The sequence below is a fragment of the Sebastes umbrosus genome, chromosome 5 (assembly GCF_015220745.1).
Source record: "Sebastes umbrosus isolate fSebUmb1 chromosome 5, fSebUmb1.pri, whole genome shotgun sequence".
Classification (NCBI taxonomy): Eukaryota; Metazoa; Chordata; class Actinopteri; order Perciformes; family Sebastidae; genus Sebastes; species Sebastes umbrosus.
The window spans coordinates 9,528,081-9,552,824 of NC_051273.1; the positions used below are offsets into that span (position 1 = coordinate 9,528,081).

General features: G+C 38.6%; 1 protein-coding gene across 1 annotated transcript; it reads left to right on the forward strand.

The window, feature by feature from the left end:
• The first annotated feature begins 13,688 nt into the window (after positions 1-13,688).
• c5h1orf52 (chromosome 5 C1orf52 homolog) lies at positions 13,689-18,026 on the forward strand. The gene is made up of 3 exons (XM_037771001.1): positions 13,689-14,145; positions 16,872-17,082; positions 17,677-18,026. The coding sequence occupies exons 1-3, from the start codon at positions 13,831-13,833 to the stop codon at positions 17,829-17,831; spliced, it is 681 nt and encodes a 226-aa protein (XP_037626929.1). The 5' UTR covers positions 13,689-13,830; the 3' UTR covers positions 17,832-18,026.
• The last annotated feature ends 6,718 nt before the right edge of the window (positions 18,027-24,744 follow it).

A 24,744-nucleotide genomic window follows, 5' to 3' on the forward strand; every position in this document is an offset into this window, starting at 1 on the left:
TTGTTATGAGTTATGAGGTTTTCAATCACAACGCTGGCAATTCAGTCACAATCACTTTGGCAATAACAGCTCATTCCCAGGGCGTCAAATAGCCTACCGAGGGTTTGTCAAGGCCGTCGGCGTTTGATACCGCTGCACAAGGCACCCTCTATGAGAGGCACCGGGTTATCCATGAACTACAATGTAAATCCATCCGCGGCAACAGTAAAAGCTCGGAGAAAGTGCTGGGTTGATGCAGTTTAAAGAGCGAAAGAGACACACAGGGTGGGAGGGAAAGGATGGGTCCAACAAACACAAGGCTTTCATCCAGGAGAACGCTGTTAGTGTCCCGTTTTCACGACGTTCAGTGTTATTTTCACTGTACAAGCGTAATAGTTTTAAGCCCAACAATGTTGTTTTTTCCTAAACCTATCTATAGTGGTTTTGTTGCCTAATCCTGAACAAGTGTTTTTGTTTAATTCACAACATTAAGCACTTGTTTACATGCGGCTGAAAAGTGACCCCAGGGGTCTGACAAAGCGCCCAGTATATGACGAGAGATGAGAATGTGTTGGCTTTAAACCACAAAATCATCAAGTTCAGATATTCCATCTCTTCACAGAAAAAAAAAAATACATGTGTTTTTCTGTGAAGAGATGGGATATATGAAATTTGCACATGCTCATGATGAATGTGTCCAAACTCAAAGCAAAACAACATGAAGTCAGTGACAATGTCCAAAAGAGAATTAAATGGAAGAAACGTCTTTGTGGATCAAGACTGTAATGGAGTTAAGATCTGTGAACAATTTCCTCTAAATGAGTAGCCTGTGGCATGAGTAAAGCAAAAAAAAAAAAAAAGCAACAGTGGATGAAGGCATCCAGCTATTATCTGTGCCCCGCATGTTGTGTGAAGTGCCTGCTGGTGGATTTACACACTGACTGTCTTCTCCGCTGGACAACACAAAGGAAAATTAATTGTTGAATTGTAGGGAATGCACCTAAATGAAAGAAGATGGCTCTCTGTAAAGTTGTGATGGAAATTAAATAAATAAAACTGCCATACTTTTTATGATCTTTTCCAGTTTTATTATCATTTTAATTTCCTGTGTGTGTGTTGTGTGTCACTAGTGGTGTTTCGGAGCTAAATAACCAAGCTGTCATTCCAGAAACACCGACTGCTTGTCAACTCTAATTCCTCTGCATTTATTTACAGCACAGAGACAAGGACACTTGATCTTCCCCTTTCACAGGGCTATATCTGTATAAGCCCTGTTGTTCGCCTGTTTTTTTTCTCGGACGAAAATGGCTCGCGTGCCAAGACAAATAAGGTACACATTTGTGAACAGCATTGGAGGCAAGAGTCCAGAAATGGGTAAAACAAAGCAGGAAACTGGTAAGTATTCCCATTAGGAGGAAGCGATTTAATCTTTTCAGCACCGTGAACCATTTCTCCCAACAGTCCTGCAATTTAAACTATAGCGCAGGTTGCAAGGCTCAAGTAGAAAAAAAGCAGAGCTTTGTTGTTGTATCATTTAATCTGTGTTGAATCTAATACAGCAGCTTAAATGCTTACATCCAGTCCATCACATACCCGCTGTACAGTAGCTGCGCTGACCTGTGAGGTTTGTACTGTGCAGTAACACAGGTGCTGGACCATGTCTTCTCGTAACAGGGAGTGTCTGACAGGCCGCTTTGAGTTCTTCCTGTAAATGTCCAACAGAGGGACCCTGTGAATCTCCAGACCAGACACAAGTGTGTTATTGACCTCTGTCCTCTTGCAGCCTAAAAGTACACAATCATCAGAAGCCCGAGCATAAATCTATGCATTTTAAATCATGAATAGAAAATAATGAGAGACCTACACCAAAACATTTGAACTCCTTTGCCCCTCTTTTGCCTTCCCTTATACTTTAAAAGGAATATCTTTTGAGTCTTGAAAGGTGGCTCTGAAATGTTTAAAGTTTGCACCAAACATAGCATTATCTTGGATTTACAATAGATTCCAATTGTGACCCAGTTTCACAGCAAAAACACTTACCGATACCACTCAAACCATTCATGCAGAGAGAGAGCATTGGCCATTTGTTCAAATACCTACGACAACCTATAGGTTAATTTGACAAGGGCTACTTGTGGTCATGTGATCTTTGATTGTTGGCTCTCAGAGGCAAAGTAGTGTCAAGTCAAGTCAATTTTATTTTTATAGCCCAAAATCACAAATCACAAATTTGCCTCAGGGGGCTTTACAATCGTACAGGATACGACACCCTCTGTCCTTTACAGTGTGACCCTCTCTTCGGATAAGGAAAAACTCCCCTAAAAAAAAAAAACAACATTAGAAATATCCAAAACTGCATTTTAACTATTGTGACTTGTCAGAATTCTTATTCAAGACATCTATAACGTCATTCTGACTAGTCAAAACGACAGTTAGAGACATCCGTAATTCAGTTTTGATTATCCTAAAGACAGAAGAGGTTACAGATATCTCAAACGTCAATATGACTAGTCAGAATTGTTGTGCATGAAGTTGCTCATGCAAGGCTTCCCATTGGATATTGGCCCAACAAAGCATCTGAACAGTGTTAGCAGAAGCTAGACACATAACATTGGTCTGTATGTGCATCCGGCTGTGAGACAAGTGGTCGGGGATAGCTGTGGATAAGATGCCATGAAATAGAAAGAGCTTATCATCAAGGAATTTGTGGTGAACACGAGCTTTGTTCGCTAGAGAGTTGTGGTAGAAATTGACGCCGTATTGTAGATTTATTATCTCCAGACACACTTTATAAATCCATATGGCTGCAGTGCCATAGTATATTTGAATATCTTCCGCTTTCCGCCTCTCCATGTATGACCCGTGACTCTGGGTTACCATCGGGCTACATTGTGCCATTTGTGAATCAAAGCTGATTACAGCTGCCGTCCTCTGAGAAGAAGCAAGCTGCAAGCTTCTCAGAGACACCTTTTGTGCCTAAGGGTAATTAGTGTTTGATGCTTAAAAACTTGATTTTTGGTGAACTAAACCTTTAAAGCCCAATGCAGCCAGTTTGGGAGGAGATGATACACACATCAAAGGTAGAACAATTAACCTTGCAACCCTTTTCAGACACATCCAAAAAAAAAAACAATGTTCAAATGTCAGTGAGCATGTGACGAGAGCAGGCATCATTATTTGAACAGTCAGGGTCATCGGTAAACCTTTGGAGAATGTTAGTGTTAAAAGGTGTTCCCCTTATTTCCATGTTGTTCTGTGTTCGGCGTATTGCTTCAAACAGTCCGGGTCAACAGCACACCGTCTGCACATCAGACACATGGTCAAACAGACACCTGCTGCCAAGAGGAGCAGTCGTATAACTGACAAGCGTTAACACCCCCGTAACTACACTGCTAAGCTGTGTTAAATACGCTGCACTGAGTTAGGGTGTGGTGCTGCCCTGCTGCCCATCAAAAGCCATCCCCAAGCCTTGATTAGCACTCCCCATCCTCTGCCCTCTTGCTCCTCCTTGTCCCCCTCCTCTTCATCTCATTTCACACTAAACAAAGTCGCTGCGGGGTCCCATGTCGTGAACCCCCTTTCTCTTATCACCTCACAGTCGGAGGCACTGGCTGGGTTGATGAACTTGGCTGGAAGGAATCCGCAGGCTTCCTCCACTTGACTGAGCAGAGCTAATGAGTCGGAAAATCCCACAGCCAGAGCTTCAGGGTTCAAAATGGGCATCAGGGGAAACAGGTAGTTCAAGCATGGGAGAGAAGGCTGCCGAGGTCTGTTTCATAGAGAGTGCTTTGCAGGTTGTCGAAGATGCAGAGCGAGCTTCTGACGGCGAGGAGTTTGGGAGAATGGACTCCAAGGAGGAGAAGGCGTAGGAGGAGGAGTGTGTGACTGGATGAAGCAGGGATTACCCTGCTTTGATCTGTAAACCGTATCTGTACCAGGGAGGCTGGGGGACCTCATCTCGTAGCCAGGTGCACTCTGTTCATCAAGCCGCTGCCAAACCCCCCACCAAGCTGCCCCCTAGGTGTGAAATGTGCCCCCAATCCCTTTCCTACACGCCCCATCACACAGCAGACCTACAGCAGGACAAGGACTGACTGGCACAGGAACAGACAGATCTTCGGCTGTTCTGGTACTGACAATATCTGGCCCTTGTAGTAGAATTACTGGTTCATGTGAAATAGACATTCTGGAAAGTACGCCTATTCTTGCTGAGAATTGGATGAGAAGTTTGATATCTGTCCATTTAAAGGACCAGTGCGTAGGATTTGGAGGCATCTAGTGGTGTGGTTGCAGATTGCAACCAACTGAGTACCCCTCCACTCACTTGTCCCCTTCCAAGGCCGTGGTAACGTGAGCCACCGGTTGCAAAACCATGGTAACACCGTTTACATTACTCATAGGCCATCCTTACTGTAATAACACTACTTTAAGAGCAACGGAAGTCAGACGGCCGCTGGAGGTACCACATAGGTTTTGCACTCTGCGGCTCACGTTACCGCAGTTTCACAAGTGTGTCGGAGAACTACGGTGGTATTCAGGGAACGTAAAAACACAGAAAGTTCTCTCTAGAGCCAGTGTTTGGTTTGTCCATTCTGGGCTACTGTAGAAACATGGCGGAGCATGACTCCGTGAAGAGGACCCGCTCCCTATATAGATATGAAGGGCTCATTCGAAGCTAACGAAAACACAACAATTCTTAGTTTCAGGTGATTATACACTCATGAAAACATACTTATTATATTCCATATAAGTATGCTCCGGCTGGTGGGCGGTGCTTGCTATTTCCTCAACTGATCTCAACATGGCTGCCGGGTCACAAACTTTCTCATTTTACAGCTAAACAGTACACTACAAGATGTTTCTGAAAACATTTGAGGCAAGAAATAGGCATTACAGTAACAGAATATTGATCCATATTTGATCAGTGCTGCCTAGTTTGACCGTTTGATTGGAGTTTGCGAGTGACTGACTGCTGCTCAGAGACCACAGGCTCCAGATCGGCTCTGATTGGTTGTTTTCCTCCGGTCTGTGAAATCTTGCAGATGCCATCAGGAAGGAGGAACACCGGAGGAACATGATTTTTTTTACCTGTCTCATGCACTACTGTCAGGATATTATGACATATATGTGTTTTTCGATATGTGTTTTGTAAAACTAACTTTTTTCATAATCATATTTGCTCCAATCTGTCCGCAGCTTTAAGGGGATTATCTGCCAAATACTTGACTTTTCACTGTTTTGTAAATGAAGCATGTATGTGCTTTTCCTCTCAAACATGTATTTTGTTAAACATGTTGTCCAGTAATGCATCATGTCCTGATAAAATTGTACAAACAAAAGCCACAACATAGTAACCCACAGCAAGGACCATGATTTCTCAAACACAGCTGTCCCCTCTTGTCAAAGGGAAGATCTCTTCCTCACATGGTATTCATACATGTACAGTAATTTCTTCGGTTAGACAGTTCAGTTCTGACTTGAGGACATAAATTCTTTTGCCATTTGCTAGAAACAAATGAGAAAAAGCTTTCATGTTTCAGACAGCTGTTTGTTCAGAGAAGGTTTCTTCTGTAGGTTTCTTATGGATTTTTTTGGCTTAAAACATGAAAAACTGTTTTCAGGCATTGTCTAATTCACTTTGATGTTAATGTTCAATATAGTGCTGGAAAGGCTACTTTTTTTTCTGTGCTTCAGATCCCAAAGACCGTATCAATATTTATTCACTACGTGGCTTTCAACTCCTAAATCTCCGTCCTCCTCTCCTCTCATGTTTGTAGATGATTGGCGGACACAGGACAGAACTGACTGGGGTCATTTGAATTATGCATACGAAAAGTAGATGTTGCTGGCCTCGGCTCAAAGCATTCTTCTGTGACATGTGCAGAACATGCAGACAGGGAGGCTTTTCCACGTAGTGACCAATCTGTTTTGCAGACAGCCTTGAATCTCATCTGCAAGATCATAGAAGCACTCCTGCCGGGTCGTCTCTGTTTATTTTAGTGCCCCTTCAAGTCTTGTGTCAGTCTGTTAAGAACAGACAAGATGGGATTTGACAACTCTTTGATAAAGCATTAAAGCAAATGTTAGTTTTTGAGTAGGGACTGTCAAAAAGCAGAAAACGTCAGGGTTAAATGCTATTTCAATGTATAGCTTAACACTACTTTCGAAGTACTTTAAAAATATCTACATCTGGAAAAGAAAAAGAAACATTACATGTTTTCAGGAGAACTTGAGACCACACAATTGGACAACCACTAAGAGCTTAACAAGGCAAACGGATAGCCAAGAGCCAAAAGATGTTATTGTGGACTGCCACAGGCTGCAGACCGATCATCTGACAATGGGGATTTAAAATTGGAACTGATGGCAGCACCATAACGAAGCATTCAAAAGAGCCACAACTAAGAATGGGCGGACAATTTCTATAAGTTAACAAGCCCTGAATGCAGCTCAAATGTTACATATTTGGGAGAATTAGTTGTGGTTAGCTTTCTTACATGTTTTGGAGAGACAATGAAGACCCATAATAAAAGACTGACAGTGTGGTTACCTCATACAGTCATCATTTATCAGTCTGACGTTTCAGCCTAAACTGAGCAGTGAAATAAGATGACCTGCTCTCACGAACTCTCTGACTACCTCTCTTAAACTTTTATATGAATGAGAGTATACAGTCAAGATCTCAAGGTGTGTGTGTGTGTGTGCGTGTGTGTGTGTGCGTGTGTGTGTGTGTGTGTGTGTGTGTGCGTGTGTGTGTGTGTGTGTGTGGTGTCTGTACAGGCATGTTGTGGGAGGTTGCAGAGGAGAGAGAGCGGTGAAAATCAAAGCATCAGGAAGGGCATGGGGTTGAGTGTGCTGTGTGTGCTTAGCCCACAGCCATCCACACTGCAGGACACCGTGGAACATGTGATGGGGATGATCACCCCCGACACCCACCGCTGCCCACAACACATCCCACCCCACTCGCCCTCAAACTGTCCTTTTGACCCAGATCTCCCACACCTTCTCCCAGCAAACCCCATCTCTTCTCTTTCTATCTTTTTCTCTCTCTCTCTCTCTCTCTCTCTCTCTGTCTCTCTTCTTGCCACATCAGTTGGATCCCGTTCCGGCCTCCAGCCACGAGCCCCGACAGGCTGCAGTGCAAACAGAGCCTTGAGTTAATGTAATGAGCCAAAGAATGCCACTGCTCATGTTTGAAATCGCATTGAGTATTAAGTGACCAGAGAAAAACACAGCGGTGGAGGGTATGTGTGATACCTGATAATTAGAGGACAGAAGTACAGGATAGGGAATCAAAAGAAAAGTGGAAGATAATGAGGGATAGCCAACAAAAGTCTTGCAGAATGAAGATGAGGTGAGGTAGTGAATATGCAAATCGTGCTAATGCACGTACACGCACCGTGTATGAATATAAAAATGCATGTTTTAACATGAATGTCGCCTCTTGACTTCAGCTCTTTTTTTCTCTCTCTCTCAAGAAAAAAACACGGGGGGAAAAAAGATCAGTCATGACACCACATGTTGTTTCCACCTCAGCCATTTTCCACTTAATCGTATCACAGTTGGATTCAAATGGAAAAAGTGATGGTAAGAAAGATAAAAGGAGTGATGACATATATATCGAATGATGCTGGAAGAGAAGGTGAGTATGAATATTTGAGTTCCCCAGGTGTTGCTTTGACAGTTTAGTTTGACTCCTATTTAATTTTTTCAGTAGCGGAACGGTGCAGAATAGCTGCATGTTACACAAGACTATAAATTAAACATGACAGTAAATAAATGAGATATAATATTTATTTATATCATATTTCAACAGATACATGACATTTATGATGCCCATATTCACAGGAAAATAACAGATTCCCTATTTGAACAACAAGCCAGCCAATCAGACCACGAGATGAAGCAGAACTCAAACCCAATATAGATACATTATGTTGATATGATCACCTATAAACTTTTTTGGAAACACTTCACATCATTCACTCAAACGCCACATCCAAAACATGTTTGATGAAGAATGCAACTGCTTTAAATAGTCAAGCTACTCTCTTTCATACCTCACAGGTCCTATCTTGTTATGGTATACTGTATATAAATGTTGTGTGTACTTTGTATGTAGATAATGTAAAAAAATATATTCTGGTTAAATGAATACAAAATAAAATGTTATTTTAAAAAACAGTGTGTTTGTTTTATTTGAGCAGACAAGACAATCAGGAGAGGGGCCTATAACATTAGGATTGGTAACAGTGTCCATTGTCCATCTCACGTATACAAAAACTGCATACACACACCAACAACCACAACATATCATATGTACTGAATCATTTACACAGAAAAAGATATATTTTTTAATACTAACCGGAGGGTGGGATGCTACGCTTCTCCAACGACACCGTCAGTCGGGATGGCGTTATCAGCTGCAACCACTGTACGAGAGCAGTGCAGAGCGGCAGCCGTGAGCGAGCCAGTGGGGTACGCTCACATGCATGCTGCCTGGCCATGTAAACAAAGCACGGAGAAGCTCAGATTACAACACACACAGAGGGAAAGTGACTTCATTCTCTGCTCAGGTAGACATTACTCCACATAGCAAATAGTTGTTTGATGCTATATTAATGCTCTGAATATTGTATAGAGCGCCTTTAATATAAAAGGTTGTTTTTATCACTTTGCATCACCAAATTCTACTTTACAGAATTGAATCTGCTGGTTGGGTCATACATGACTGCACAAAAAAACCAAAACAACCACCCAAACATAAAGACGTGTCATGTTCACATCCACTGACAGGCAATGATCTTGACATCAGCGTGTCTGTTCTCCTCATTAACCTTTTTAAGGTCACTGCTCTACCTCATGTGTCAACCCGCTACATCAACAGAGCTTGAGGTCAAAGGTCACCTCAGGGTTGCAACTACTTTGGTAGACTGTTTAAACTCTTAATTAATATAAGCAAATTCAAGTGATAACCAGTGTTTAGGATTCAAACATTTCTACAACCAATCACAAACAATGACATGCAGATAAAAGACAAGATTTTTCCTCGGAGGAAACAGCTGGATTGTGCCAATGGAGGCTACAGCACATTATCAGAAAGATATCCGGTCTTAATTATTATCTGTTCCATTATTTCTGCAAATAAAAGACAGAAAACTTCCATCTGGGTTTTACAAGCACATCAGCTAACCTATTTTTTCATCCTCCAGGTGTTGCTTGGCAACTTCAAGATGGACTGTGGGTTTAATTATCTAAAACATAAACAGGATTTCCACAATCAAGAGCACACAGGTGATGCAATAAAACATATGAGGAGATGCCTTCTGTCAACTAATAAAGATTATTTTGAGGAAAAAGTCCTAGTCAGCTCAAATTAGTATGCATCTCTCTCTAATTATAGAACAAAAAAGACAAAGAGAGGAAGAAAAACAAACATCTGCCCACTGCTGTGTTTGCTAACACTGAGTAAACCACCCACTGATGTGCTGTCACAGATGTGTCCTGACCTGAGCTAAGCCAATGGATAAAATAAAGACATTCAAGATATGATGAATGGCTAGATTAAACAGAGACGTGGAGAGGTGCGGCTTTTCACCTCCATGGGGAATTTCTCACATCATGGTCAGGCTCTGTGGAGATTGGCCAAAGGAAGGGCCAACTGTACCAGCTATAGATCAGTATCCTCCCTGCTGGATTTATCATCTTTTTACCCAGAGTATTGCATCCCTAAGATGGTCAAAAATATGATTTAAATAACAGGTTTCATTCATTAGAAAATCTTCAGCTCATATGGGGGTAATGGAGTCTCATGGTGTCTTTGTAGTACATGGGACTGGTTAGAGGAAAACCACTGAAAACAGGGAAATTAAGAAGGGTGAAAACAATTACTTGATACAAGAATCATCGAGATTCAAGTTTCATTTTCTTGATACATGTGCATCTGCACACTTCTGGTCTTGTTTCAATTCAGGAGAACAAGGTAAACTGTACTGGGGGGAAAAAAGTGGAATTATCTCACAACATCTATTGTTTTAAAGACACATACATTTTGAATGTTGAAGCTGTGAAGAAAGTGTTTTTATTTATTTATTTAATTGCAGTGCAGCTGAACAGTGATGATAAGAAAGCAGGGTACTACCTCTGGGAGCTTGGCTCCAACAGTTTGTAGACACATCCATGGCCAGTTTATTAAGACGGTCCGTCCTGGATTTGTAGAAAAATTAGTTACATGGGACAATGAAGGTTTCCTTTAATCATTAGCTCCGGCTGAAAGAGAAATGTCACTGTCAGTCAATCACAGAGACAAAATTGTAAAAAAAAAAATTCTACATGTTCAGCTTTCTTTCTATTCTGTCTCCCTGTCAAAAGGAGAATATCTGGGAATGTCACCTGCCAGCCTTTGGCTTGCTCAGAGGTCGCGACTTGCGACATTGGTTGAAAGACAAACATGAAATACACATGACATATGTCCTGACAGTCCATCCCCATGATTCCTTACTAATACTGCCACTGCTGGTGCCAAAGAAAGAAATGTAAAACGCTCAATCACAACAAGGAAGACCTGAAAAAATATGCAAAAATGTTCCTGCACATAAACTTTTACCTTCAGGATCTGTTAGGACCGGACCTACAGTAAATCTCTGTGCAGCTTTGACCTCCAGCTCACCTAAAAATGCAAAACATCTCAATTGTTATTATTGGGCATGGGGAGGAAGAGAGTAATGGAGAGAGAAGTTGTGAGCAGTTAATCATTTTTGTTTACTTGTCTATATCCTATACATTTTAGTCTGGGTTTGACCTGTGCGAGGGTAAAGATAGACCCTTTTAAATCTAACAGACAAGCTGTTTAGGTTCTATGAGCTGCTCTAAATCATCAGAAGAAGTGATGGACCCTCTGAATCCTTTAGTGTTTTAAGGCGGTCAAAGTAATGGGAACAAACAAAGAATCTTCACTGGATGAACATCTGAGCATGAGTAAACATGAAGTATAAGAGATTATGTATTTGTTATTAAAAGCTCATGCTTTTATAGCCAATACTTAAAATAATTGTTTTTTAGAAAAGTATAGTTGCAAACCAGAGTGGACAATGCTCAGGCCAATGCAGAGTCTTCATTGGTGGGACTATACTGCACTCTAGTGGTCAGAAAATGTTAATGACATAGCTTACTGGTCTTTGGTCATGCTGTCACATTGCCTGCTAAATGCAAGTTATAGCATATAGTATAGTATAAAACCTCTGGATCTGGATTGCCTTGGGGCCTGAATGAATGTAATAACACATAAAATCACATTTTCTGTATATGCACTAATAGTAGTAGACAATATAAGTCTTTATTAATCAATTCTGTTATAACTGATTGTTTTGTTGTTAATCATGGGGCCTTAATTCTTAATAGGCCACTTTTAGCAAATCCCAGTTTTTCGGCAAATGAAATTTACATAATTAATTTGATTAATGCTTTTGCAAAATATTATATCAATGAAATGATATGGCTTAAAAAAACTACCCTCATTTTATACTTTTAAAGATACTGATTTTAAAGAATATTTGACTACGATTAAAAACTTAAAACTCAAAAATTCGAAATTGGCAAAAACTATTAGATTATTATTATTAATATTATACATTTCAAATTTATTCCAATTGTTTAACAGACCCTGATTGTGTTTTTTTCTTTCTTTTTTGGTTTTATTCATCTTCTTTGCCTTTCTTTACATTTTATTTGTTGTATAATTTATTGTATTTTATATTATTTTTATATTGTGAAATATTTACTATTTTTTTGTAATGAAAAATGAATAAATAAAAAACTACTTTATTGAACATTCTAGCAGTGCAAGTGAAATATTTGTGTCTGCAGGCAGAAATACTTTTCAAACTGTATTAAGAAATCTCATGTACAAATTGATATGCCGGCTTAATCACTCTGAGAATGACATAATCTTGCGGTTGTCTAACATCAGATTTAGCACTACACGGTACCAATCACAGCTGTGGAGGTACTGGTATAGTTCTTTATATGTAAGGCATTGATGTATGTATATATATTTTTAATATTTATTTTTTTAATATCTTTTAATCATGACTTTTTATAGTAGTAGTATATAGTATAATAAAAGAATATGAACTACAGGTACAGCCCTAGCCCCTTAATTTAATTTATTATTATTTTCATGTATAATTTTACATATTTTATCTGTTCTTGTTCTGTATGCACCTTGTCCTTTTATTCTAATGCAATGATCTATGAGCCATGTTGTTTGTAAATTTGAATTTGTTCAACAAAAAAAATTATAATAATAAAACTCCTATAATGAAATAGCTTTACGAAACTGTATTAAGAAATCTCATGTGCAAATTTATATGCCGGCTTAATCACTCTGAGAATGACATAATCTTGCAGTTGTCTAACATCAGATTTAGCACTGTACGGTACCAATCACAGCTGTGGAGGCACTGGTATAGTTCTTTATATGTAAGGCATTGATGTATGTATATATATTTTTAATATTTACATTTTTAATATCTTTTAATCATGACTTTTTATAGTGTTTCCTGTATTGTAATGTATTATATGTAATGTATTGTTTTTTTCTTATCTGGACCTTGAGTCTGCAATAAAATTTGAATTGAATTGAATTGAATTCCAGATAAGGTATATAAAAAAGACAGTTTTGTTAACATGCAATATTGGCTTTTTGGGGAAAATAAACAACTCCTATAATGAAATTAACAAATCCTACTCCCATCACACCTCGTCTCCCACAAATTTTTGTTGGTGGCTGTGACTTTAGTGAAATCAAATTCCCAAACAAAACAATTAGAAATATGTTTAATCACATCTCATACCCTATAATATCTTACAGAAACTCAATTTCACAAATCTATCAGAAAGAAACTATTCACATGTTACGAACTAAATATCTAAAATTCCCCATAACTCCCAAAGCAAAAGAAAATCCATTTTAAATGGATGTTGTTTCATGTTTTCATGTTGTTTGTAAATCTGAATTTGTTAAAAAAAAAAGAAACAAGAAAAAAAAAACTTGCAGCTTCCCTATTTTTCCTTTTTAACAAAATACAATAAAAACCATAATAACAGGAGCTGATACTTTTAGGGCACAAAAATGCTTTGAAACTTCTTAGTATAATAGAAGAATATGAATTACAGGTATAGCCCTTAATTTAATTTATTATTATTATGTTTATATATAATTTTACATATTTTATCTGTTCTTGTTCTGTATGCACCTTATCATTTTACTCTAATGCAATGATCTATGAGCCATGTTGTTTGTCAATCTGAATTTGTTCAATAGAATATTTAACTACGATTGAAAACTTAAAACTCAAAAAAATCGAAATTGGCAAAAATTATTAGATTATTATTATTATTATTATACATTTCAAATTTATTCCAATTGTTTAACAGACCCTGATTGTGTTTGTTTTCTTTATTATTATTATTATTTTTTTCATCTTCTTTTCCTTTCTTTACATTTTATTTGTTGTATCATTTATTATATTTTCTATAATTTTTATATTTTTATATTTATAATTTTTTTTTATATTTTATTTCTATATTTTTAAAGTATATAAAAAGATAGTTTTGTCAGCATGTAACAATGGCTTTTTGGGAAAAAAAAAATAAACAACTCCTATAATGAAATATCTTTACGACAGTCGTCACGACACTATCTAAAAAAGCTTTACGACTATTTTGGAGGCTGATTCAAAATGGAGTAGTAGAGATTACATCCTCAACATCATACTCTTTATTCTCCTCTTCTAACAGTTTAAACACAAACAGCTTGTTACTAGTTAGAGAACAGGGAACCTCTGCAACATGACAGAAGAGAAGAAGTCCGGCTCGCTGGGTTTCTTTTCGAGCTACGACGACCTGAGCGACAGCAGCGATGGCAGCGACTCGGACGAGGAGGCAGAGAGTCGGAAGAAGAAAGCCGGGACTGAAGCAGCTGCTGGCGGCGGAGGAGGAGCGCAGTCCTCTGGACACGGGACCAAGCGAGCCGCCGGAGGAGCTCCGCTACCGCTACCCAAACCAGACGAGCTGTTCGGCTCCGTGTCCAAACCGGCTTTCCTCTACAACCCGCTGAACAAGGAGATCGACTGGGAGAGTCTCACGGTCAAACCTCCAGAGGAGGTAAGAAACAACAACTCACCTTCACTCTGTGTGCTAAAACAAACACAACAACAACTCACCTTCACTCTGTGTGCTAAAACAAACACAACAACTCACCTTCACTCTGTGTGCAAACCACAACAACTTACCTTCACTCTGTCTGCAAACACAAACACAACAACTCACCTTCAGTCTGTGTGCAAACACAAACACAACAACTCACCTTCAGTCTGTGTGCAAACACAAACACAACAACTCACCTTCAGTCTGTGTGCAAACACAAACACAACAACTCACCTTCACTCTGTGTGCAAACACAAACACAACAACTCACCTTCACTCTGTGTGCAAACACAAACACAACAACTCACCTTCAGTCTGTGTGCAAACACAAACACAACAACTCACCTTCACTCTGTGTGCAAACACAAACACAACAACTCACCTTCACTCTGTGTGCAAACCACAACAACAACTCACCTTCACTCTGTGTGCAAACACAAACACAACAACTCACCTTCAGTCTGTGTGCAAACACAACCACAACAACTCACCTTCAGTCTGTGTGCACGTGCAGTAACATATAAGGATTATAACATGTATAATACTGTGTGGTAGACTGCTGAGAATAGTAAGTCTAATGTAGAAACTGTAGTGTAAACAGGCTGTGCAGCAATGTAGTCAAATGTATTAATTATGTAGTATTTGTTTATTTATTTATTTATTTATTTTGTTTATTTATTTTGCACAATACACACTATACAATATAACAAAAAAAATAAAATCAATGAACAATATACAGTGCAGGAAGAGGCAAAAAAAAAACACTGGGCTTATCTGAAGCCTCCACCTAGAGACAAGATTTATATAAAGAAATAATATGACTACATAATAGTGATAACAAACAATTAGGACAAGATATATATAATAATAACAACAATAATAGGAGGTAAAAACCCACAACAGCTTAACTTCCCTCTGTGTGCAAGTGCAGTCAAATAATAGGAATATATAACAATATAACATGTATACTGTGTGGTAGACTGTGCTGAGAATAGTATGTCTAATGTATAAACTGTAGTGTAAACAGGCTGTGCAGCAATGTAGTAAAATGTATTAATTATGTAGTATTTGTTTATTTATTTTGCACAATTTAAGACTATACAACATAACAAAAAAATAAATGAACAATATACAGTGCAGGAAGAGGCAAAAAACAACACTGGGCTTATCTGAAGCCTCCACCTACAGTCAAATATAGGAATATAAAATGTATACTACTGTGGTAGACTGCTGAGAAATAGTAAGTCAAATGTATAAACTGTAGTGTAAACAGGCTGTGCAGCAATGTAGTCAAATGTATGAATGATGTAGTATTTGTTTATTTGTTTATTTATTTTGCACAATTTAAGACTATACAACATAACAAAAAAAAATAAATGAACAATTGTTTATTTGTTTATTTATTTTGCACAATTTAAAACTATACAACATAACAATAAATAAATAAAAATAAATGAATAATAAACAGTGCAGGAAAAAAAAACACTGGGCTTATCTGAAGCCTCCACCCAGAGACAAGATTAATATAAAGACATAATATGACTACATAATAGTGATAACAAACAATTAGGACAAGATATATATAATAATAATAATAATACAGTAAATATATAAAAAAAGACAAGTGTAAGTGTGTGTGTGTGTGTGTGTGTGTTGCATGGAAGTGTATGGTTAGTGTTTGTGAGGAGGATATTGATTTAAATATCTATAATCTATAATGTAGTAGTACTGGTACTACTACTAAAATGACGATTAAACAATAATACTAAATTGGTCTCGTGTACCACACTTATTTTGATTACTAGTGTTTAATTCATTTATTTTAAATAGATATTTTAATAGAAAATAATGACAATAGCTTCCATGACAGGTGACCCGCTGAGGCACACCTCTTACCTCTCCCTATCTGATTTAAGTACAATATTTCTATTTGATTGATTAAATTGATATGTATGTAAAACAAATTAATTACATATTAGCAATTAAAAATAACTGTGCCACATGAGACAGATTTAGCATAATTTCCAATAACATTTTTACTAATATGGGTCAGCATGTAGGTCTTGTGTCACATTGGTAATGTGTCATTAAAACAGCCATTCATTAATAGTCCCTGTAGCCAAGACTGACAAACAACTCAAATAGATTTCTAGGAAACTATCTTCAGTTTTATTCTTACTAAGTATTTGGCAATAGGGCTGCAATTAACTCAATATTTTCATTATTGATTAATCTGTTGATTATTATTATTACTTTTTTGATTGGGCTATTAATTGTATAGTGTATATAAAACATCAGAAAAATGTGGAAAATGACTATCACAGGTTGCCGGCCTGGAACCCAAGTTGACGTCTTCAGATTGCTTGTATTGTTCCAGCTAACAGTCTTAAACCCAAAGATATTAAATTTACAAAGACATAAAACGGAGAGTCTTCCCATTTGCATTTGAGCTTGTATAAGGAGCTCAAACCAGGGGCTTTTTGGCTTGAAAAGTGTCTCGACTGACCAGTTGATCATCATAATTATTGTGGATTTAATGTCAGTCAAAAGGAGTAGAGCCATTTATGTAATCTCTCATTTGTGGGAGGCTTCAGGTGTCTAGTTTAGTAACTACTCTTAACCTTTATTTTGTTACCTTCTCTAAGCCAGTTTTCCACATCCTGCTTTTCTCTTGTTCCTTGAAGCCTGCCAGAGAGTTTAAGCCATGGAAGACAAACGCTGTTCCCCCTCCTGAGAGCTACACCGCAGAGCCAGAGAGGAAGAAGGGACCTCCCCCAGGCATGGACATGGCTATCAAGTGGTCCAATGTGTATGAAGACAACGGGGAAGATGCACCACAACCGTTCACTGGCAACGCCCGGTTCTTACCCACAGAGGAGGAACCCTCCGGATCAGGTTAGTCTTGCCGTGCAATGACAGTGGGACATTTTTTGCTTTCTTATCAGTATGAATAAACTGATGAAATGACCCAGTGCCATAGGCTTCATTCTCCCCCACTATTACTTCACTGACTTACTCTGTGGTTTTGTTGAGCATGCCGTAGTTGTAGAGAAACCAGGTAGTGTACTAATTCAAACAGGCTTATTGTCTCGGACATAGTTAATGGCTACTACATGAAAGATGTACATCAAGTAAAACCAAACATACTACGTAAGTAAGGTTTTTTGATAGGTCTGTGTATAAACCCGACCCTTTGCCAACTAAAGCCTCAAAACATCTAGACTTGCATTTGGTGTTACAACACAGCCTCAGCTGCATCACTTCACCCATCTTGGTTGAAAATGCATGTTGGGAGTCACAAAATTACCGAACAAACAGAGAGAAAAAGAGAGACTTGCATTTGCTCCGCTTTGCACCTACACGGAAATAGAGCCCTTTGATATGTTTGATTAGCGTGCTGTTGAGTTGTTCAAAAATCCTTATTTTCCACTCTCCATCCACCCCCCCCAAAATCCCAAAACAAACCACCACCGCTCCTTTTGTGATCAGATGAGGAATCAGAGAAGCAAGACCTGTCTGGCAAGAAACGTCGAGTGGAGACCTTCCAGCAGAAGGAGAAGAGGAAGAGGGACATGGGACAAGCGACCTCCGACAAGAATTTCGTAGAGGAGGAGAAAAGGATCCTCAGGCAAAATATTGATTGAGGCCTAAAGTCTCTTGCTACAAGGAATTTGTTTCTTATTTAAATATTTTATGTCAGCCGAGAACGCTCACAGATATTAGCACAATGGTCAAGTAGGTGGTGTGCTGCAAACATAAACAGGCATTTTACCTATATATTGACATCATTTGCAATATTACGATATTTGTTGTGTTTTCAAAGGACTGTCAGCACACTTTAAAAAAATTATAGTATATGACAGTCCCACTGTAAAATTTGCAATTTAAGAACTTTGGTTCTGATAAAGCAGACTATTTTCCCAAGTTAAAGGAAAATTCAGGTGTTTTACAGCCTAAGTTGTGTTTTCATAGTTTTGGTCATCATCCCTTTTCGTTTTTATCCACCAGCTCTCTTCCAAGGACACAGGGAAGAAGGATATCAGAGACACAGCTTTACAATGTGCACTGGGCATTACCAAACAAGGGATTAGACAGGTTCGGTCCCGGTTTAGCATCACCTTCGCTTTACTTCTGAACATGTAGTCTTGCAGCCCGTTCTCATTCCCAGAGCGTAAATTACCCACACTTTGTCACGGCCCATCGGAGTGTGATACCAACGCACAAGGCACCCTTCAGCGCCGGTATGAAACGCATCGGGCTTACAATTAACTACAATGTAAACCTATACACGGCAACAGTAAATGTTCAGGGAAAGTGCTGTGGTAGTTTTAAGAGCGAAAGAGACACACAGGGCGGGCAGGCAGGAGGGGAGGTGGATGGGTCCAACAAACACAAGGCTTTCTTCCAGGATCGCTGTTCGTGTCCCGTGCGTTAAGTTTCACCTTCACGTTAGAATCAGCTGTTCGTTCGTGTCTCGTGTTCACAACGTTCAGTTTCATTTTCGCTTTACAAACGTAGTAATTTTAAGCCCAACAATGTAGTTTTTTCCTAAACCTAACCATAGTGGTTATTTTGCCTGATCCTAAAGTGACGCGTAATGGGCAAGTAATGTCATTGTGTATGCCCGAACACCGTGTAACACCAACTACTGCGGCAAGGCTAGTATTTACCAAACAAGTGATTAGACAGGTTTGCTCCCAGTTTGGCATCACCTTCTCTTTAATCCCAAACATGAAGGCTAGACAACAAGGTGACATGAGACTTGTTTAAACCTGCCTGATTGCTCTTGTTTGAATCCCTGGGTCTTTGCAAAGAAATTGGTGAATAAAAAGTTCTCATAACCAACAGGGATGAAGGCCAAAACTACAAAAAAAATAGTTACCTTTAAATTAGGATTTAGCCTTTTGTGACACTTGGAACATACAGGAACATAAATGTGGTTAGTTGGCTTTGCCTTCTGTTTGCTTTAATGACCTAAAATAACGTTCGGCTGTGGTGGTTTACTTAGTCTGTGTTTGTCTTGTATTATACGAAATACCTAAGTACCAATGACATATGAAATATGTGTTTGTGTTGTGTTAATACAGTGACTTTCCTTTCCAAATGTGATTCAAAAATGGCTGTAAATCTGTTGAAATTACATTTTTAAAAGGTGCTTGTTCTTCCTGCTTATGGGCACTAGATGTCGCCCTTAAACTACACTAGAAAACCCTCCCTCCATGTTTGTAGTTTGACTGCGTGAAAGTTGGGCACCCAAATTCCAAGCAGGGTCTGTGTACATACTGTTCGTCAGGAGGGATTTCTGATCTTCACTTTGGAAGTTTGTCTCATCTCAGTTCTCTTGAGATACTTGATGCATACAGACTGTTTATTCAGTCTCGTGTACCTTGTATTACACAACGCTTTACACTGAAATAAGACTTCTTGCATGTTTAATAATAAAAGATGTTTGGAACATTGTACTGTTTTATGGACTTTTTTGTTTCTGCCAGCAAATTGTATAAAGATGATTTTATAGTTTGTTTTTAGTGTTATACTGTTCATCATGAACCACTTCAGGCAATAAAAGGTATTTTACTGGAGAACGCTGTTCTGTCTGTCATTCATTTGATTTTAGTAAATTAAAAACATGGTTTTTATAGTAACCTGAAACTAAAATGAAAATAAGCAGTGAAACATATTTTTAGTGAACTGAAACTAAATAAAAACTTTATCCCTTAAGAAAAAACTAAACTGAAACAATATTGCCAGGGTAAAAACTAATAAAATTAACATAAACTTATTTCAGTTTTATTTATTTTTTACATATAATATATCAGTACCAAAAAAAGGAAAAAACATGAATTTCTGTCAACTCTTGTGACATTGAACCACAGAAATTGAAGGGACTTGACCTTCCAGGAGATGGTGCTATGACGCAATTGCTTCACTGAATTAAAGATTAAAATTATGTCCTTTCCCTCACAGTTTTCCAGCCATGTATTTTTTTTTATGTATGTAGCTACATATTTCTGAGACATTATAGCTGGCCCTAACAAAAACATACTAAAACTAAACCTGTCTGAAAAAACTGAACTAAAACTAACAAACTCACTCTGAAAACTTACTAAAACTAAACTAAAATGAAATTGAAAAGTCAAAACTAATATGAAATAAAAAAGTAATTGAAAAATCAAAACTATTATAACCTTGTTTAAGACACAGAAACAGAACATTCACACTTGGTCCCATTCACTGGAAAGCAAAGTCTTGAAAATAGCTGCCTAAATACCTATCGTCAGAATCCAGGTAATGGACTTTACTTCCCCAAATTCATTCTTTGAATTTTTGTGACCATTGGAGCAAATATAATGGTTTTCCAAGCATTGAGAAAAAAAGAAAAGTTTCCACTTTGCAACAGTTTAGTGATCAGAGGAATTCCTGGCCTATCTGTCATTGTGGGTTGACGTGAAATAGTGGTAAATATGCTTCTGATAAGATTCCAGCCTCCAGGTATGTGCCTGGCCTTGTCTGAAATGCGTACCTGGTCCTGCACAACAGCAGCAGCAGCAGCAGACTGATTTTATCAGCCATATTTACGAACAAATAACTCCTCTCTCCGTACTGACTGTGTGGGCAACGACCAGCGAGGGTAGCATCCATCAGTGTTTAAGAATCTCACTGTCAGTCTTGTAGCTGGAAATGTTCCCAGAAAATACATGTTTTCTAATCCTCTATTCTTAGAATCGAGTGGAAAACATAAATCCTATCTTATTTTTTGATGCTTTTGAAGTGTTCCTCTCTCTTTGATATGATATCTGCAGCATTCCTGGACTGTAGCCTCTTTGTATTATAAAGATCATATTACAAGAGGAAAGCATTTTTTCGTCCCACTGGATGTCACACATGACTGACCTTATCTTCATTTAATAAAAGAGAACATCTTAGTCTTATGTTACCCTTGGCAAGATCAGAGCGTCAGTCACCGACTGAAAAAGCTCTGACACATTTCACCTCAACTAAACTCTCAATTTTTAAATAACATTTTAGGGTTTACATTGGAGGATTTGAACTATTGTGACTTATTAACTAAATTGAAAGATGTTTCCAATAACTTAGGAGTGCTTCCTGGTCCGGTCAGGGCTGTGGAAAGTGTCAGTCACACTAACCGTTTATCACTGTGACACATTTACTGGAAGGTCAAGACCTCGTGATGGCCATTGAGCATTCAGGGAGCTTTACTGAGCTGGCTGCCTACAGCTGCTACTATCAGACTGATGACATTTTCACACAGTCAGCACAATGTCACAGCTTGTATGTAAATTGCGTTGAGGCTGTTGTGTGGTGCAGCAGGGGACCCACAGCCGATACATGAACAACACTTTTCTCCTCTGTTTTTATGAAACAGAAAAAGGTAACACGACTGTGAGTCTGCAGCGAAGGTAGCACCTCTGTGAGGTTGCACTCAAAGACACTTTGAGCCAAATGCTAACATGCTCACAGTTACATTGCTGACATGCTGATGGATATTTACCAGGTTCATCATCTGAGATTAGCCTGTTAGCATGCATTTGCTAATTAGCACTTAACACAAAGTGCAGCTGAGGCTGGTATTTTATCATAACCCACAGTTTTGGGCAAATTGAAATTTTGACCAGATTGTGGCTCTAGATGAAAAGTGAAAAATTAATCATCAAAGTCAGTAGAATTCATCCTATAGGGACCTTTTTAAAGCTGCAGTTGGTAACTTTGAGCAAATATGATAAAAAGTTATTTTTATAAAACTGTCACTATATCCTGACATTTGTGCATGAGACAGTTAATCTGTGAAAAAATATCATGTACCAAAAACAACCAATCAGAGCCGAGCAGTCTCTATGGCAGCTGTCAATCATTGCTCGTGAAACTCGTGATCTCTGATCAAACTCTCAAACTAGGCAGTGCTGATCAAATATGAATCAATATTCTGTTACTGTAATGTCTATTTCTCGCCTCAAATGTGTGGCAGCTGCCAATTCTCTGGTGCTTGCTGTTGTTTCCCTTTTCCCTGGTGTTTTTTTGGTTGAGTTGCTGAGTGATTAGAGGGTTATTCAGTTCACCTGTTGCGCAGGGTGTGGGGACTGGCTCTTAAATGATAGTTGAGAGCAGCTTGGTGCATTCCCCTCTTGGCCAATCAGGGTGTAACGACGCCCTTCCTGTAGGGCTTAAAAGAGGAGGGAAACTGCACACCCAGGGTCATTCTGATCTCTCCTTCACTCAATGCAACATGTGTTATCAGCTTTATCAGAAACTCTGGTCTGTTTTGGGCCCTTTTGGGATTCTGTGATCTTTGTGTTTTGTTTGTTGAGAGTGTTGACTCCTAGTTGGGGAAACAAGTTAAGTGCCAACCAATTAGGTTACCTGCACTGGGACGATTAGGTGCTATTTGTGCAACAGCTGGCTTGCCTTACAATAGCCTAACGCCTGCAGGCTGTATTTTTGTATTCTATTCATTTGTTGATTTTCAATGAAACCCTTTATACCCATTTCTTTTAGTGTATTTTATTTGGGAAAACTTTAAAGGAGGGTAAAAGGAAAAGCAAAACCAATATTTCAGTTTCCTTAATTGTTTGTTAATATAGAGGCATTTGTTCATTATTGAAGAGGCATTTGTTCATTATTATTATTAAGAAGGCATTTTATTTTATATTATTATGTGGATGGGAACTGTTTTTCAGTCTTCTGACTCAGTACCGCCACAAATGTTTTCAGAAACATCTTGTAGTGTACTGTTTAGCTGTAAAATTAGAGATTGTGACCCGGCAGCCAGGTTGAAAACACTAGAACCAAAATCAAGCCCACCTGCCGGAGCAAACTTTCTCATTTTACAGCTAAACAGTACACTAAAATATTTTTTTGTTAACATCTTAGGTGAGAAATAGGCATTACAGTAACAGAATCTAGATTCATATTTGATTAGCGCTGCCGAGTTTGACAGTTTGATCGGAGTTCGCAATTTTCATGAGCAGTGATTGACAGCTGCTCAGAGACTCCTTGGCTCTGATTGGTTGTTTTCCTTTTGGCATGTTGAAGTCTTGTAAATGCCATTAGGAGCACAGGAGGACACAAGTGAACATGAATTTTACAGATTATCCGTCTTATACACGACTGTCAGGATATAGTGACAGGTTTATAGAAATAGAGAAAAAAACTAGAGAAAAAATCAGGGGAATGCCAATGCCAGTGATTCATCATCTGGGAACCATGAATGTCTGTGTACAAAATTTCATGGCAATCAGTCGGATGGTTGTGGAGATATTTCAGTGGTCGACCAACTGACAGACGGAAACTGCCATGGTGCTGGCGTGTGGCTTAAATCAGCATTTATGATTTTATGTTGTTGCAAACACTACACCAGTTTAGGATACTGGTTCCATGTCAACACACTCGCTGACTTGTTGACTTCCCTAAAATCTTCACTCATCCTTGGATGTTTTCTCGAGGCAAACAGTTGCTTTTCACACCAGCGGTCATACCGATCGTGTGAAACAGATGTTCAGCAGAAAAGAAAACCTTTGTGGAGCCAGAGACAAACAGATCTCTTTAACCACCAGTCATTTGAGCTTTCACTTCAGAAGAATATTAAGTGCGTTATTATGGTATTATGTTGAAGTCGAGTCTTTTTTTAGAGAAAACAAAAGATTAAATGACTCAGAGAAGATCTATTTGTGGTTTATAGATTCTTCTCTCTTGGTCTTGTATCGAGCGTGACTCAAATTTTCCAAACGATGGTGGGACAGTAACATAATATTGTAATTTACAGAAACACTGTGGTACTGGCCACCGATTGCAGCTGAATATTTCCAAAGTACCCCCCTTGTTTTAAGTTGACGCACTGGTTCCATTCCTCTGATACCACCCAAGAACATCTGTAAGGTTTCATCCAATCTTCATCAGCTGCAAACGACAATGCAGGACTGAGGATGACAAATTCAAAAAAAAAAAAAAAAGGTAATTTATCATGATTGGAGAAACAAATCAGAAGAAAATAACACAATTGGTTTTGAAACTCATGTACTGTAAATACTCATGTGTGTGGGTTTTCTTTTTGGCAAATGATAGATTATTTGCCATATTTGTGGGCCTGCCTGCTCCAGTGGAAACATTGAGGAGCTGTTATATAATCGGTATACTGTACATTGAAGAGCAACCACAAAAATACCAGCAAGAAAAAATATGTTATTTTAAATGTGGTTTAGCTCTTAAAAAACATGTAGTAAGATAAATGTTTTTTTTTTTTAGAGACATTGAGTGCCATCTTGAGACAAAGTTAACACTTGCAGGTTAGGTAACAGCAACACTGTGATTTAGTTTTCACACAGACAGAGTGAACATGAAGAACATTTTGAGACTGAACGTTTTATTCCTGATCACGTGATGAATGCACTCAGAGAAAGGAACGTTCTCTGGCAGCTCCGAGATGATAGAGAACAGTAGCAAGAGACAAGCAGTCTGACCTCCTTCATGATAAACATGTCAGAGGTTGTCTGTTGATAAGGATATGGGGCAGACGAAATGACAGGCCCGGGCTCTCTCTCT